The sequence below is a fragment of the Ranitomeya imitator genome, chromosome 2 (genome assembly GCF_032444005.1).
Source record: "Ranitomeya imitator isolate aRanImi1 chromosome 2, aRanImi1.pri, whole genome shotgun sequence".
NCBI lineage: Eukaryota > Metazoa > Chordata > Amphibia > Anura > Dendrobatidae > Ranitomeya > Ranitomeya imitator.
This window is the reverse complement of record NC_091283.1, coordinates 185330224-185347074: the sequence shown is the minus strand read 5'-3', so window position 1 is coordinate 185347074 and position 16851 is coordinate 185330224. Positions and strand designations below refer to the sequence as shown.

The window sequence follows — 16851 nt, the reverse complement described above, 5'->3', positions numbered from 1 at the left end:
AGATCACATGCAATATGCTCGTAGTGTACAGAGATCCAGCTAGTGACAGGTGTAGCACCCATAGTGTGTATGTGTTACAAGGGTAGTGTGAGACGCCGTATGTGTCCAGCCTCACAGCGATAGGTGGTCTTACTTGTCAGTCCCCCTTGCCCAGGGCTGTCGTAACCTGCCGTGTTTTCCTGGCAACAGATTACCAGAATGGCATCAAACTGCTCTCTGCTGTCCCTGGTGGTGAGAGGAAAGTACTGATAATCTTCAATGCCCCGAGTCTTCAGGACCGGCTGAGGTTCACCAGCGACCTACGAGAGTCTATTGCAGAAGTCCAGGAGATGGAGAAATATAGAGTGGAATGTAAGTGTGCCGTTACCTGAACATGCTGGGACTTGTAGTTTCTAAGCAGCTGTTTTATCACACATGCCTAATACATGTGTTTTTTTTTTTCCTTTATTTTAGCGGAGTTAGAGAAGCAGAAGGGGGTGATGCGTCCCAACACTTCCCCGGGGCCTGGGATTAAAGAAGCCGTCAATGGGACTCTGGGCCGTCCAAGTCTGGATGACACGTATGCACTAGGGGAAGGACTGAAGAGAAGTGCTCTTAGCAGCTCCTTAAGAGACCTCTCTGACGTTGGTAAGTATTCCTCTATGGGGGCACGTCCGCATCCATGCCATCACTCATAAACACCCCCATTGTACATGCAGACCCACCTTAGGGAGTGGACATCAGCTGTGGCCATGGCAGACAAATCCAGTACCTATGCGTTACGGTTGGGTTGGTGACGGTTCATGAACTTGGGCCTCCACCGATGCTCCAAAAATGGACACCCTTTTCATTCAAGTCTCACATCAGGCAGCCCCAAAATGGCAATTAAGCTGCCTAAACAGATAGGGCACCTATTTACATCACATAACTTAATCTTTTATTAAAAATGTACTTTTATTTGATATGCGGGTGAGGGGGCTTTGGTGAACCCTTGGCATGGCCTATGCATTGGTGCCCCTTCATGTCCTCCTATCTATATAATTAAGGTGCTTGGGGGGGACAGACTCTCGTTAAGGCTCTGGTTTTTACATAATATCAGGGCCCTGAAGAAAGCCATTATTTATGGGTTTCTACTGAGTTCATTGTTACATAGGATGTGATAAATGGATAAACTCCATCAGGTTGTTAGAGCTTCTGTAATTAGATTAGACATGTTGTACATTAAATATGCATTTCCTCTGATCAGTCTTTGCCTTATTAACTTGACTACAAAGATTATATTATTCCATTTGCTTGTCAGAGTATTTGATACAATCTGTTGGTTCAGCAGGCTATCTGCCAACTTTATAATGAGCCAGATCTTAGCCACTTAAAATGCCAATGTTAATGGGCCCCAAGCCAGGTGATGAATATTACCAAGCATAAACTTAAAGAGCAACTAATCTTGTGCTTTAATTCAGTTTTTGATCAGCCTTTGCAAAGTTATGAATCTTTGTAATATACTCTATTACTTTCCTTTTTCCTTCCTTCTCTTGCAAATACAATACGGAAAGTGCTGTTTTACCTACCTAGTTCATGCTCTTTTAGAAGCCGCATTGAACTGCTGCTCTAGGAGGAATCTGGACCCCCAACACTAGGTACTAACACTCTCCTGGTTTGGGAGTGGGGAATGGGATCAGAGACAGGGAGAGCAGTAGTAAAGTTCAGCAGTTCAAAGCAGATTCTAAAGGAGCGTGAACTAGGCAGGTTAAACAGCACTTGATTCATAGCTTTGCAAAAGCAAACAAATAATTAAAAATAAGAAAAAAAAAGCCATACTCTATAAATCCTATAGTGAGTGACCCTTGGGGTTTAGTCTGCTTTTATGTCAACGTATTCATTTCTGACCAGGACCAACAATTTTCTGAAGTTTTTATGTTCTTGTAATTGTTTGCTGCTGCGTCAGGGCGTAACAAAGGGGTGTGTTTTGACAACCTTTTTTGATCACATGACAGATCAGAAGGGGGAGGTTCCTGCTGCAGGCAGTTATTTTTTCAGCCACTCACAGGACAGTGAGGTGGAGGAGAGGGACACGTCTGAGCACCACAATTTTTTATTTATTTATTTGTCTCAGTTAAAATTATAATATAAAAGAAAAAGTTAAAAAAAAAAAAGTGCTCCCTTTTAAGAGGTTGTCTATTACATGGCAACATCCTGTTGCCTTCAAGTGTCTGCTTCCCCAGAACACCCTTATCTATAATAATTTATTATCTAAGCAGTTAATACCACTCAGATGTGAGACACATCAGATTTTTCCTCCCAAGATAAAACAAATTTGCAAGCTCTGCGGAACTTTTTTTTTTTCCTGCTCTGGCAGTATTAATCTTTCCTTGTAAGTGCCTAATAATGTGGGGGTTGCACATGGTTGACAGTGCTTTTGTGTGTGATAAATGATCCCTGCGCTCCCTATCCTAATGCTGGATCCCCCCATGGTGAACTTCACATTGATTTCTATGTAAACCGGAGACTTGCTGCCACCTTGTGGAGAAGTGATGGCATGACCGGTCCTAGACTAGGCACAGAAGGTACAGGTTGTGTGGGCAGACGTGCAGCGAGGGAACTCTCAGTACCCGACAGATTGCAACCTCTCGGCAGCACACATAATGGCCTTTAATTCTCTGCATATTCTAGTTTCTTACGGTTTTCTACATTTATCTATTTCCACCTGCATTTTCATTCCCATACGCATGCCCTCTGCACTCTTTCTGTGGTGTACAGCCAGTCCCTTGTTTTCCCTTTTGGCCTTTCCCTCTCTCTCACCCATTTATCCATTATGTCCCCACTTTTCTTCTTTCTCCTGCTCTTTAATGCTTGCTTGTTACTAACTTGATGCTTAGGTAAGAGAGGGAGGCGTAACAGCGCGGGATCTCTGGACAGCACCATCGAAGTAAGTGCTGCGATTTAGTTGCATGTGATGTGTGTGTGTCCTTGTATCCCCCTGCTTCAGAGTGTTGTGGGGATAAAGGGATAGCTCCTCTAGGTGTTTTGGGGTTGGGAGGTGCATGCAGGTGACGTAGGCATTGCGGCTGTAGTCAAACCTGTCTTATTTTTTCCTCTTCCCAGGGATCTATCATTAGCAGCCCTCGCCCCCACCAGAGGCTTCCTGCTCCACCGCCACCTCCTCCTGAAGAGTACAAGGCTCCAAGACCGGTGTCCAATTCTTCCTCTTTCCTGGGTTCGTTGTTTGGAAGCAAAAGAGGGAAGGGTCCCTTCCAGAACCTGCCCCCAACCTCATTGCCACCTCACCCTCACACTCCTCCAGGACTTGACGGACAGTCGAAAATTCAGGCTCTGCATGCTCAGTACTGCCACAATCAAGGGGTGCTTGCTCAACCCCCACCACCCTATCACTCTCAGCCGCCATCTTCTGCACCACCGCAACAGCCACACCAGCCTCCCCCTCCACCGTCTCATCGTTACCACGTGCCGCCATCGTCGGCTCAGTTTACATTGCAGCGCCCTGGTCAACAGAAGAGACCACCTGTAGGCGCGCCACCCATGACACCCAGTTCTCCGCACCCTCAGTATACCTTGCATGGCCGACACCCTTCAAACCAGCCGCAGTCTCCGTTACCCATGTACGGATCTGTGCCCCAACATCCCATGACGCACACGTATCCCCAGCACATGCACCAGACTCAGCACTCCATGCAAAAGCAACCACCGAAGCACTTTGTATTTACCCACCACCCTTCTCAAATGCCTCCGCAGCCGCAGCGCCCCCAGCAGGCCCAGTATACACCCACCCCGTATACCCAGCAGCACGCCCAGTCTCCCTGCTCGCCTATATCTCCCATTCCGCCACATCCATCCTATCCACCGCTCCCTCCTCCATCTCCGCATACACCGCACACTCCCCTCACACCGCACTCCCCTCTGCCTCCAACATCCCCCCTACCCCAGCATGCCTCCCATCATCCTATGGGAACAAATACATCCCAGGGGAACCCGAAACAAAAGCCAGGTAACCGAATCAGCACGGTGGTGTAACAGCAAGGACCAGAGGCCTAGAAATAAGCATGCACATGGGGAAATGGATGAAGGCTCCTGGCTGTTCTTCCCCGCCTCCATCAGCACTTACTGGGACGAAGACGCGGCCAGTGATGTATTTATTCACTAGGACTATATGTGAAGGAGAGACTATGTATGTCCTAATATATGCATCGCCCTCGCATTCCCTTCCCTGCTCTGAAGTCCTATGTTTTGGGGGTTGGGGGGGGTGTTACAAGGCTCCAGAGCCTGGAAGGACAGGTAATAACGCAGAATCATTTGTGTGGTCTTGTAGCGAATGGATGACGAGAGCGCGCTTGTGTATTTAGACGTTACAATGGGTCTATGACGACCCGGCTGCTAGTGCTGTAGGGGCCCGTGAATGTGAGAGCGAGGGGGGGCAAGCATGGGCACACAAAAAAAAAAAAATCACTCCAGGTCTGCCGCCTTCTCCATGCATCGTGTCCAAAGGGTGTGTTCTGAACGGGCCCTTATTAAACTCCCTGTATATGTGCAGTTCAGGGGATATACCACTAAATGACGCAGGGAATGGACCCCATTAAACAGCATTAACAAAAAAAAGTGTATATAGCAAAAAAAAAAAAGAAACCTAATGCTCTGGGCGCGGCCCGTGTCATTTCTGCACAATCATCGAGCAGCGACCGCTTTCATAAGAAAACTATATACAGAGTTCTATGTATAGAGATTAAAGATGTCTATATTAATATATATATAATTATATATAGTGTAAAATCCTTTGTACGAGGTAGGATGTCTGCTTCACCTGTAACATTTCCGCCATCTTCTACGTCAGGCAGATGTATGCGCTTGAATAGAAGCTGCAGAGGCAGAAAAAAGTTGGACGCACTGGATCATGCGTCATCCCAGCAGCCGTCGGGTAAACCAGCTTTCAATTTAGAGAGGAGCCATCATATGTGCAGCAGAGGAAGCTAAAGGGGCTAGGTGGACTTTAATAAAGTAAAGGAATTGTCCAGGATTAAAGAAGAAAGCAGCACTACTTTTTTTTTTTTCTAAAAGAGCGCCACACCTGTCACACAGGTCACGCGAGGTATTGCAGCTCAGCCCTATTAACTTCAATATCAGAAACAATCCGCCAACAGGTTTTGGTGCTGGAACAAAGCGACCGTGTTTTTCTAACCCGTTTTAGCAGAAGAGCACGAAATGTTCATATTTTTAGATCTTAACCACCCCCCAAACATTAAAGAAAGGCCTGGACTAGAGACGCCCTCCCACTATGGGTTTGCATGCAAAGAAAGATGTTTCTGGTCACTGCCCGCAAGCAGAGCTCTTAATATGCATATTAGTAAGTAACAAGACTATAGGGATAAATTCAGCCACATCTCTCGAGACCAGGACAGGTTGTGGTCCCATTACCTGGGCCCTGGGGAACATAGGTGGTCAGAAGCAGGGATGGGTTAAGCAAAGGGGGTCATCTGATTGCCCAGCTCCATTTTTTACATGGGGTTTGTAGCTGGAACTAGTCTTTAAAATCTCCAGAATCGTTGCTATTTTGTAGGTGGCGTTCCCCTGGCAAGGTGATAGGACGTCTCTATACAAGTAGCCATGGTCTAATCTGCTATGTTACGCGCTCATTTAAACAAAAAAAAGTAATTTAAATCCTCCTTTAAAAGGCCGTAGAGCCCATATAACAGATCCATTATTCCCCCTGTCCTCTCCCCAATGACAGCTACTTCCACTATAGATAAGATATGACCGGAAATCCTGAAATCTTCCATTGGTTCTAGTACAAGCGGGTGTATTCTCCATTGCCGGTCTTTATGCGGGGCATGTATAGCTTTGCACTTTATAGGTAAGGAATGCACAGTTAGGACTGGGGCTCCTGCACGGCTACGTAATTGTGATCAGTGGATTCTCTATACGGGATCACTGACTCATTAGACCTCAAAATAAGGGATCGCCAAAAGCAATGCAACAACCTGCACATTGTACCTAATGTTTTTTTTTTTTTTGTTCATTTTTTCCTTTCCTTAGGCAATGCATTAAAAAAATTAAAGGGAATCTGTCTGCAGGTTTTGCTATGTAATCTGAGAGCTGCATGATGTAGGGGCAGAGATCCCAATTCCAGCGATTGTTTCACTTACTGGGCTGCTTGGTGCAGTTTTGATAGAATCCATGTTTTCTCTAATGTAGATGTTGCAGTGCTCCGAATGCTGATCCCTGTATAACCCCGCCCTTACCACTGATTGGTTGCTTGCACAGTGTACACAGGAAGCTGCCAATCAGTGGTGGGGGCGGGGTTACACAGATGAGCTAAGATAATCTCCTGCTGATAAAACACTGATTGTATTGAAACTACAGTAAGCTGCTGAGCAAGTGACACATGACTGGAATCAGGCTCTCTGCCCCTATATTATACAGCTTTCAGAATAAATGGCAGAAATCTGCTGACAGATATCCTATAAGGCAGCAAAGTAAAGGTGACTTTAAAAAAAATGCAGACTTAAAGGTATTCTTCAGAACATTGCAACTAAGTGGTGGATGGTGTGAGCGCTTCTGCCGCCAAGAGCAGATCGGGGGGGGGGGAGGGGCAAGACTACAGAAACAGATGAATTATATTACATACAGAGTGCGTGATCAAAACTGTTGCAAGGCACAGAATCCGCAGTTTTTTTCATAGACCCTTGGGGGGTAGAGGCCGAATAATGAGTGGGTGACTATATCATTATTCCTTGTACTGGTCTTGATAAATCTACAAAGTGGTGAGGAGTGAACACACAGAGCTGTATATAGATAAACCTTACCTAAAAACACAGACGCATCTGTAGCCTCAGTCCCTTAGATCTGTTTTTTGGGGACACAATTGGTATCGTGGATGAAACACACAATGCAATCACATCCAGGACCTGCGCCGATCCACTTTATAATTGGGATAGCACCTGTGAAAAGGGCTTGTCCCATCACCGTCATTTATTACCTGTCGAGAGCATAGGAGATACACTACATGTATGATCTCTAGGGATCTGACCGCTGGGACCCCCCACAAACAAGAGAACTGAGGTCCCAAAGTCCCCAGTGTAAAGGAAGCAGTGGGCATGTGCGACCAAGGCTCCGTTCAAGGCTCTGAGACCATCATCCTTGTAATCTGTCGGACCCCTAACCACATTTGATCATATTAATTTCTGACATGCAAATGAGTCTTTTAACATTTTCAGATGCTGTCTTATCAAGAGGGTACTTTACTTTCTCCAAATATTTGCCGCCTCCTAAAACACAGCTGTACCCCCTAAAGTCTTACTTGAAAAGTTGGGTCTTTTCTTTTGGCGATGCAATTGGGGTGCTTTGTACAAATTTCTAATGGCAGGCAATGTCACATTATAGAAAAAATACATGTATGTACTTCAGTGGCTGTAGATCCTCGGGGGCGGGGCAAGATAGATAAAGAAACATTCATTGTTAGATAGGTGCCAACAAAGGGGTGTAACATGCGCCAAACTCACAAACCTCTTGTGCCATGAATATTTTATACGTGACGTGAACAGTGGCTGTGGCCAAACATGTCGGAGAGTTCTAGTCTGATGTTGTTCAGCCGCGAAGGAATAAAAGTGTTCACAGCTATGATCATTTGGCTTTGGGCACTATTGTGATAAAGTTGCACTGCAGCAAAGTGCCAATCCCAAATGTGACCCGCCTGCTATCGGCGCTGCTGACAGATCGCCCAATTGGGTTACCAAAACCAGGAACCCGACTGACCCAGGCTACACGCATAAAGCGGTGCGATCCATATTACATAACCCTCTGGCCTCCATGTAATATTTACTGACCTCATTGGAAATGTCATAAAATGATGATTTTTATAGTTTGTTTTTTTTAAATTATTTTGTAATGACTAATTCTTTATCCATCCGCTCCATTCCCCATATAATGCCACTTAGAAGCCATGTTGTATAGCAGAAATAGTAATTTCTGTGATCTAATTAATGCACTTTAAATGAGGTGACGTCCTTGTCATCAGGTTTCCCAATATATTTAGGTATTAGGGAATGTCAATGTACTTGTGACAATGTGAGGCTCTTTTATAGATTTACATGTTAGCAGTAGTCTGTAATAAATACTTTAATACGTTGGATATCGAGAAGAGAATCCACTGCATATTGTAAGAAGAATTAGACAATGCCTTTTAAAATCATTAAAAAAATCCTGTTAGACCCCGTAATGCCTGCAAAAAGATCTGTTTCTACTGTCCCCACAAGTGATCGGTGTGAAAAAAAAAAAGACTCCGCAAGTGTTCAATTTCTCTGCAGCACTCCTAAAGGAGAAAAGAAGCATTACACTACTCTCCTCTTAAAGAAATGGGATGCCTTCGTTATGCATGGACATGTTGAGTCCTCCAAAGTAAGAGATGCTCTTTATTAGAAGTAGTTACTAAATAGTAGGGATACTCCCTCTATTAAAGGGGTTTTCTCATTTTAAATAGGGAAAATTGTAAAAAAAATAAAATAAAGCAAATTGCAATTTATTCCTTTTTAAAGACGTTCCATTGTGAAGGAGAGCGGGATTTTTAGCTCTATTGCGTACTGTCTTTTTGTCAGCAGTGGCCAGTCTCCAAAGCAAGGAGCACAGCGCCTCCAAGCTCTTTTCTATCGAGCTTGTAAGAGCTCTGGATTTGGTCGAAACTCAAAATTATGAAATTACGGTAGCGAAGGATCATGAGTTATAGCAATCATTTATGATTACGGTTATAACTATGGTACTATACCATTTGTATCAGGCAGATATAAATTTTTATTGGTAAGAAAATGTAGTGGGTTTTTCCCGTTTTTCCAGTTTAGTGGTCATGGATGTCATAGGTTTTACTCAATTACTAGCCAAGAATTCACATGTGAGACACAGCTTTAAAATGGTAGCTGTAATATGAAAGATATTTTTCTGTGGGCATTTTTTTTCCTTTCCATGGATCCCAATAATTAAAATTATTGTAATGATTTAAATGGAAGTGAGATATAAATGTTGTATCAATGGACAACCTGAAGTTCAGTTGTCAGGCAGACATGGTGTTGCTAAACCATGACCACAATGATAGATATCATAATCCCTAGAAAATAAATGGGAGCTTATCACTTAGTCACCATAGGATATTGACATTTTAACATTTGACAGAACATATCAACATTTTTCTAAATATCACTGTAATTCTCAGGGTGTCCTGTAGGTGGTGCCTTTATTTTCTCTCCTGGAATGAATCCCTCCCTAGAGGTTCTACCATTATGACCAAATTCAATTCCCAAAGCAAATTTTAAATAAGAAAAAAATTTTTAAAGCATATTTGGGTAAGAATACCCTTGGATGGTAGTCTCCAAAACCCCATGGACCCAAAGAACCTTTGTTTTTATTTATTTATTTTTTTGTTATTTGGGTTTTTCTCAGAATGTTGTCATGCTAACTTGAGTGTTTCCGGCATGGGTGTGTGATACTTTGCAGGCCATTTCCATTAGAGATAGGTAAAATAGATTTTCTATTCATCATGACTTGCTTTTTGGTTCCCAGACAGGGCCAGTACACTCCATTATTATTATTATTTTTTATTATATTTTTTTTTATTTAATTCCTCTTAATGGCTTTTGCTCCCTTCTGTATGCTCATAGCATGTTTGTGGTGTGCTGCTTGCAAGCACAACACTGCTGTACAGTTCTGGATGTGTGTATAGACTATATATGATAAATATTTCCTATGGAATGGTTATCCAGCCTGTGCCGCGTGGGGTGGGAGGAAGGCCTATAGGGAATTTATGGGTTATTTTATATATATTTTTTTTTTGTGGGACAGGTATCTTGTCCTTATTTTTAGTTGGTTATTTTATTTTAGATCTGTTTTTACGCCCACTTTTGGGACTGATTTATTTTTGTGTCTGGACGTGAATGGGGAGGGGGGAAAACATTAAAAAAAAATCCTATGAAGTATATATGAAATCCAAATGTATATATTGTGTATATTTAATGCTTCAGAAATGGAAAAAAAAAGTCTGTTACTGGTGTGTATTTTACTGTGTCCTTCATTTATTTCATTTGGTGTCTTTAATAAGGTGCTTTGTACGTGCCCTGTATTATAGTCTTAATATATAATCGACCTGCCAAATAACTGGACCGATAAATTGCAATAGAATCTGGATGATGTTTTCAGGTAGGACTCCGTCAAGACTTCTGCTGATGCCAGTACCTTCAATTTTTCATGCGTTTCCCCTAATCAATCCATATGGAGGCTCATATCAGAAATGCTAACACAACTTGTGAGAATGCAACATTTCTTTTCTCCATTTGTCGACGTTCAATGAAGGTTTTCAGTATAAAATGACTGTTCAAACAAAGCACAAACACAATGTGCACCCTTGGGGTAACCGAGCCGAGAGCCGTTCAGGGTACCGTCCCACATCCTTGTTTTGCATAATTTTAAGCTTTACCTGTTCTTCCTTGACTGGCAGCTCTGGCTTCACAGCAGAGGCGTAGCTAGGGTTTTGGTTGGTTGGTTTGGGGGGGGGGGGACGAAGCTTCTGAGTGGGCCCCTAACCAGGTAAGCTTGATTACAACTCGGTGACACACCCTAATGGTGGAGGAGAACCTCAGCAGATGACCTGTTATTGAAGATAATCTCTATATAACGACTAACATGGATATTACCGCCATATGGTTAGTGGTAGATACCAGCCCTACAGAACATATAAGAGATAACAGCACAGTTACAGATCATGTCTTACCGCTGATGTTCTTTATGATGGAGTTGTCACTTTTCCATCTGGCCCAGACCGACATGACAACTTCTTCCAGCCAGGACTTGGCTGCAGAGAAAACAACAAAGACACATTTCACTTCTCATATTCCAGCCCCATCACCATCTATTCCTAACCTGCACAAACTCCTAATCTTGCTGATACCCCAATACTGAGCCGCTGCTGCCGTATGTGTCCCTATTACTGCCCTTGATACCCCAATACTGAGCCGCTGCTGCCGTATGTGTCCCTATTACTGCCCCTGATACCCCAATACTGAGCCGCTGCTGCCGTATGTGTCCCTATTACTGCACGTGATACCCCAATACTGAGCCGCTGCTGCCGTATGTGTCCCTATTACTGCCCCTGATACCCCAATACTGAGCCGCTGCTGTGTATGTGTCCCTATTACAGCACCTGATACCCCAATACTGAGCCGCTGCTGCCGTATGTGTCCCTATTACTACACCTGATACCCCAATACTGAGCCGCAGCTGCCGTATGTGTCCCTATTACTGCCCCTGATACCCCAATACTGAGCCGCAGCTGCCATGTGTCCCTATTACTGCCCCTGATACCCCAATACTGAGCCGCAGCTGCCGTATGTGTCCCTATTACTGCCCCTGATACCCCAATACTGATCCGCTGCTGCCGTATGGGACCCTATTACTCCACCTGATACCCCAATACTGAGCCGCTGCTGCCGTATGTGTCCTTATTACTGCCCCTGATACCTCAATACTGTGCGGCTGCTGCCGTATGTGTCCCTATTACTGCACCCGATACCGCAATACTGAGCCGCTGCTGCCGTATGTGTCCCTATTACTGCACCCGATACCCAATACTGAGCCGCTGCTGCCGTATGTGTCCCTATTACTGCCCCTGATACCCTAATACTGAGCCGCTGCTGCCGTATGTGTCCCTATTACTGCCCCTGATACCCCAATACTGAGCCGCTGCTGCCGTATGTGTCCCTATTACTCCACCTGATACCCCAGTACTGAGCCGCTGCTGCCGTATGTGTCCCTATTACTGCCCCTGATACCCCAATACTGAGCCGCAGCTGCCGTATGTATCCCTATTACTGCCCCTGATACCCCAATACTGAGCCGCAGCTGCCGTATGTGTCCCTATTACTGCCCCTGATACCCCAATACTGAGCCGCTGTTGCCGTATGTGACCCTATTACTCCACCTGATACCCCAATACTGAGCCGCTGCTGCCGTATGTGTCCCTATTACTGCCCCTGATACCCCAATACTGAGCCGCTGTTGCCGTATGTGACCCTATTACTGCACCTGATACCCCAATACTGAGCCGCTGCTGCCGTATGTGTCCCTATTACTGCCCCTGCTGTGTGGTTCTTTGTGCCCTCTAAATTCTAAAGCACCCCTCTATAATATAGTAATGCCAGGTGCATGTGCCCTAGAAAACAGTCCCAATATTTTGCCCCTAGAAAGTAATATTGCCTTGCGTGCCCCTTTAATAGTCACAGTAATCTGAGTTCCCCTATAACAGTAAGTGCCCACTTTACATTTAATAATGTCCAGAGTCTGCCCGTGAACAGCTCCCCTATACACAGTATGATGCTCTTATACACAGTATAATGCCCCCTCACTGTATAGTACCTCCCACACAGTATACTGACCCCTTAGTAGCCTCCAAACTGTGATGGCTCCAACACTGTAATCTCCACACTGTATGATGCCCCTGTAGATAGCCTCCATATAGTATAATGCACCAGATAGTCCTCAATATAGTATAATGCACTCCCCATAGGCCTATTCTATATTGTATAATGCACCCCCCATAGGCAGACCTTGTACTGTAAGGCAGTACCCCCATAGGCAGACCTGTAGTATTAGGCAGGCCCCCCACAGGCAGACCCTGTAGTTGTAGGCAGACCTCCCATAGGCAGACCCTGTAGTATTAAGTAGACCCCCCATAGGCAGACCCTGTAGTATTAGGCAGACCCTGTAGTATAAGGCAGACCCCCCACACACAGACCCTGTATTATTAGGAAGACCCCCCCCCCATAGGCAGACCCTGTAGTATAAGGACGCCCCCTATAGGCAGACCCTGTAGCATTAGGCAGACCCTGTAGTATTAGGAAGACCTCCCCATAGGCAGACCCTGTAGTATTAGGCACACCCCCCATAAGCAGACCCTGCAGTATTAGGCAGAACTCCCCCCCCCCCCCCCCACACCACCACCCATATTCAGACCCTGTATAAGGCAGCACCCCCCATAGGCAGATTCTGTAGTATAAGGCAGCACCCCTTAAAAAATAAATATACTCACCTCTCTTCTTCCTTGTTCCTGCGCTACTCTGAGCTCCTGCCCTTCTCCTGACAGCGGGCGCCGGGCAGTGACTCATCGCGCCCCCTGTCAGCATCACCGACGTCAGACGCTGACAGGGATGATGGGGGAAGGAGCGCTCATTCCCTCATCATTGTGGTCAGCTGTATCGCCTAAATGCTGGTACAGCTGACCCTGCGATGACAGATGGGGGCCCACTGCTACAGTCATTTTCTGCATACACTAACCACGGACAAACGTGGCACAGCCCTGTTTCATTCTCTTGTATACCCCTGTAAGCTATAGGTTTACTAATTGTCTTTAAGCAAAAAAACAGGAATGGCTTCCTGTAACGCGAACAAGGACCTCCAACATTGGCTTTTTTTCTGATACCTAATTGGTCTAAAGAAAATGGATTGAATAAGCGCTAATGGTTTTTTTTTCCTTCTGGAAATATGAAGGAAATTTATTTTATTGGAGCCCAGGAACAAAACTACAAAATACTTTATAAAATGTTGACAGCCTCCACCAACCACTAGAGGGAGTTAACTCCATATGGATTTATACGGATAATATGGCTAACTGAAAAGATGGTAACAAATTGCAACCTTTTGAGACTACACAGGTCTCTTCATCAGGCATAGACTAATAGAAATTCTGAAGAATCACATATTTATGCACAACACAGCACAGAAAAATGCCATAGATAAGACAGGTGACATGAAGCGGGACTACCATCATGTGAGTGATAAACAGCTATGTCCATAAATATTGGCACAGTTCATAAATAAGGAGTGTGAATGTTTAATTGTCCTCTGATTGGGGTCTGGTTCTGTTGTGATGACCCCACATGGTCTGAGAAGCAAATTCCTTAGTTGATGTAAAAAGACATAAATCCATGCAACACATTCATTCCTGCACTGAGCGTATCAAAGGTCGTCATCGGCTTATATTCCCAGACTCTTTTGTCTCTCTGAGATTTGAAGTTACCTTTTAATACAAGTAATCTCATGTCCATACTGCTATGATCGGGGAGACAAAAATTTATTGCCACAGGTAGACCCATTCTTTTTTCTCTCATGGTATGGCGATGAGCATTCATTCTTGTTCTCAGTTTTTGCCCTGTCTCCCCCACATACAGACCCCCAGTTGGACATTTAGTACAAATAATTAGGTACACCACATTAGAAGTGACGCAGCTGAAAGTACCTGGTATCTTGTAGTCCTGATGTGAATTGGGGATCTTTATCTTGTCCGTGGTCATTATAAATGGACAAGTTTTACATTTTTTCTGGTTGCAAGGAAAGGTACCTGCAGCTGTTGGAGAGGACAGCGAGCTTCTGACAAATATGCTTCTTAAGGTACCGTCACACTCAGCGACGCTGCAGCAATATAGACAACGAGCCGATCGCTGGAGCGTCGCTGTTTAGGTCGCTGTAGAGACGTCAAACACAGCAACTCCAGAACGATGCAGGAGCGATCCAGTGATGTAACGGCGACTCACTTCTCGTTCTCGCTGGTTGTTAGCTCCATGTAAAACAGCCGGAGTGTACCGATCCGACACATCTAGGGGCCCTATGCTCGTTGCTGGCGTCGTTGCTTTTGATGTCAAACATGACGATACACGCCGAACTGGCGATGAAATAAAGTTCTGGACTTCTAGCTCCGACCAGGGATGGCACAGCGGGATCCAGATCGCTGCTGCGTGTCAAACACAACGAGATCGCTATCCAGGACGCTGCAACGTCACGGATTGTTGTCGTTCTCTTTGCAAAGTTGCTGAGTGTGACGGTACCTTTAGATTTGGGGGCTGCCTAAAACACAGTAATGGGGTCTGGAAAAATGGATTATAAGCGGGCATCTTTTTGCAGTAAAGGTTGTAATTTCCGTCCAGCTCCCCTTAGCACCTCCAGATTTGGATTGTAGGTAACTGTTATGATCTGGTGGTTTAGGAACAACATGAGACAAGCTCTGAAGGAGGTGGTATCTGTACTGACCGCAAACCCTGAACCTAGCAGCGCAACTAAAAATAGCCGTGGGGGGTACCTGACGCTCCCTAGACCCCTCGGCACAGCCTAAGATCTAACTTCCCCTAAAGATGGAAACAGGAAACCTATCTTGCCTCAGAGAAAATCCCCAAAGGAAAGATAGCCCCCCACAAATATTGACGGTGAGAGGAGGGAAAAATGACATACGCAGAAATGAAATCAGATTTTAGCATAGGAGGCCAGCCTAGCTTGATAGATAGGACAGGAAAGGATACTGTGCGGTCAGTATAAAAACTACAAAACAATCCACACAGAGTTTACAAAATCTCCACATCTGACTAAAGGTGTGGAGGGTAAATCTGCTTCCCAGAGCTTCCAGCTAACAGAAAAAATCCATACTGACAAGCTGGACAAATATAGAATGCACAGAACAATAAGTCCACAACATGTGGACTGAAATGAGCAAAGCCAGAACTTATCTTTGCAGAACTGGTCAGGAAACCAGGAGAATCCAAGCAGAGATGTGAATCCAGCCAGGAAACATTGACAAGTGGCACAGGCTGAAGAAAGAGCCAGACTTAAATAGCGGACGATAAGTGGAGGCAGCTGACGACAGCTAACTCCAAGGAGCAGCCATACCACTAGAAACCACGAAAGAGCAGAACTCACAAAAGTGCCACTTACAACCACCGGAGGGAGCCCAAGAGCGGAATTCACAACAGGTAACCACTAGAGGTACCCGGTTATTTTCTTCTTTAGCTTTGCAATGTAGCAGGTGATTCCTTGATATTCTAGTTGCTCTTGTAATCTGGTTTTCAATTGTTCTTGGATGGTAGCCCTGATTCAAAAAGGTCTTTCTGAGGTGACCAAGGTGTTCATCCCCATCCATGGGGTTGGAACATATACGACTGTATCTGATGGCTTGGCTGTAGACAATGGAGTTTTTTTTATATATGTTTTGGATGGAAACTGTCCCATTTAAGGTATGTTGGACGGTCGATTGGCTTCTGATACAGGAATGTCTCTATTTTATTCTGCAGCTTAATGATGGTGTCCAAAAAGTTAATTTCAGTGCAGGAGTAGTTGAGTGTTAAAGGGAACCTGTCACCCCGAAGATTGATGGTGAGGTAAGCTCACCGTCATCAGGGGCTTATCTACTGGTTACCAGGGACCTCGGGATCGTTGGTCGCTGGAGAGCTGTCTGTGTGACAGCTCTCCAGCGACCAAACAGCGACGCTGCAGCGATCCGGATCGTTGTCGGTATCGCTGCAGCGTCGCTAAAGTGTGACGGTACCTTATCATCGGTGGCTTATCTACAGCATTACAGAATGCTGTAGATAAGCCCCTGATGACGGTGAGCTTACCTCACCATTGATTTTGGGGGTGACAGGTTCCCTTTAAGTTGATGGTAGGATGAAATTGATTAAACTGTTCATGGAACGTCATTAGCTGTGGCTCAGACTCCGTCCAGATGATTAAAATATCAATGTAGCGGTAGTAGGCCAGAGGCCTGATGGGACATGAGGACAAAAAGTCGCTTTCAAGCATGGCCATGAAAAGATTTGCATACTGAGGGGCCATTTTACTTCCCATTGCTGTGCCAGTCTCCTGTAGATAGATCTAATTGCAGGTGAGGATGAATTTTATAAGTTTCACCACAGAATTTGCCTCAGTCCCTGTGTTTTCCAGGAAGAGTTTGCAGGCATTTAATCCATCCTGGTGTGGGATATTAGAGTACAAAGATTCCACATCCATGGTGGCCGGGATCACCACCTCCAGACCCCAATGGACAATAAAACATTCACACTCCTTATC

General features: G+C 44.9%; 1 protein-coding gene and 1 long non-coding RNA gene across 9 annotated transcripts in view; one reads left to right on the top strand and one right to left on the bottom strand.

Annotated features, from left to right (window-relative positions):
* Positions 1-10025, top strand: part of IQSEC2 (IQ motif and Sec7 domain ArfGEF 2) — a 248444-nt gene extending 238419 nt beyond the window's left edge. For 7 of the 8 annotated variants that reach the window (XM_069748265.1, XM_069748263.1, XM_069748267.1 and 4 more), the window contains 4 exons: positions 190-351; positions 454-627; positions 2856-2905; positions 3082-10025. In XM_069748265.1, coding sequence (XP_069604366.1) covers positions 190-351; positions 454-627; positions 2856-2905; positions 3082-4008 — 1313 coding nt within the window. In that variant the 3' untranslated portion in view covers positions 4009-10025. The remainder of the gene's footprint in view (positions 1-189; positions 352-453; positions 628-2855; positions 2906-3081) is intronic. The other variant, XM_069748271.1, reaches the window with a different exon arrangement.
* LOC138662524 (uncharacterized) overlaps positions 1-16851 on the bottom strand; it is a 37365-nt gene that overhangs the window by 9802 nt on the left and 10712 nt on the right. Inside the window, exon 2 of the long non-coding RNA XR_011318034.1 lies at positions 10739-10819. This is a non-coding gene — a long non-coding RNA (uncharacterized lncRNA). The remainder of the gene's footprint in view (positions 1-10738; positions 10820-16851) is intronic.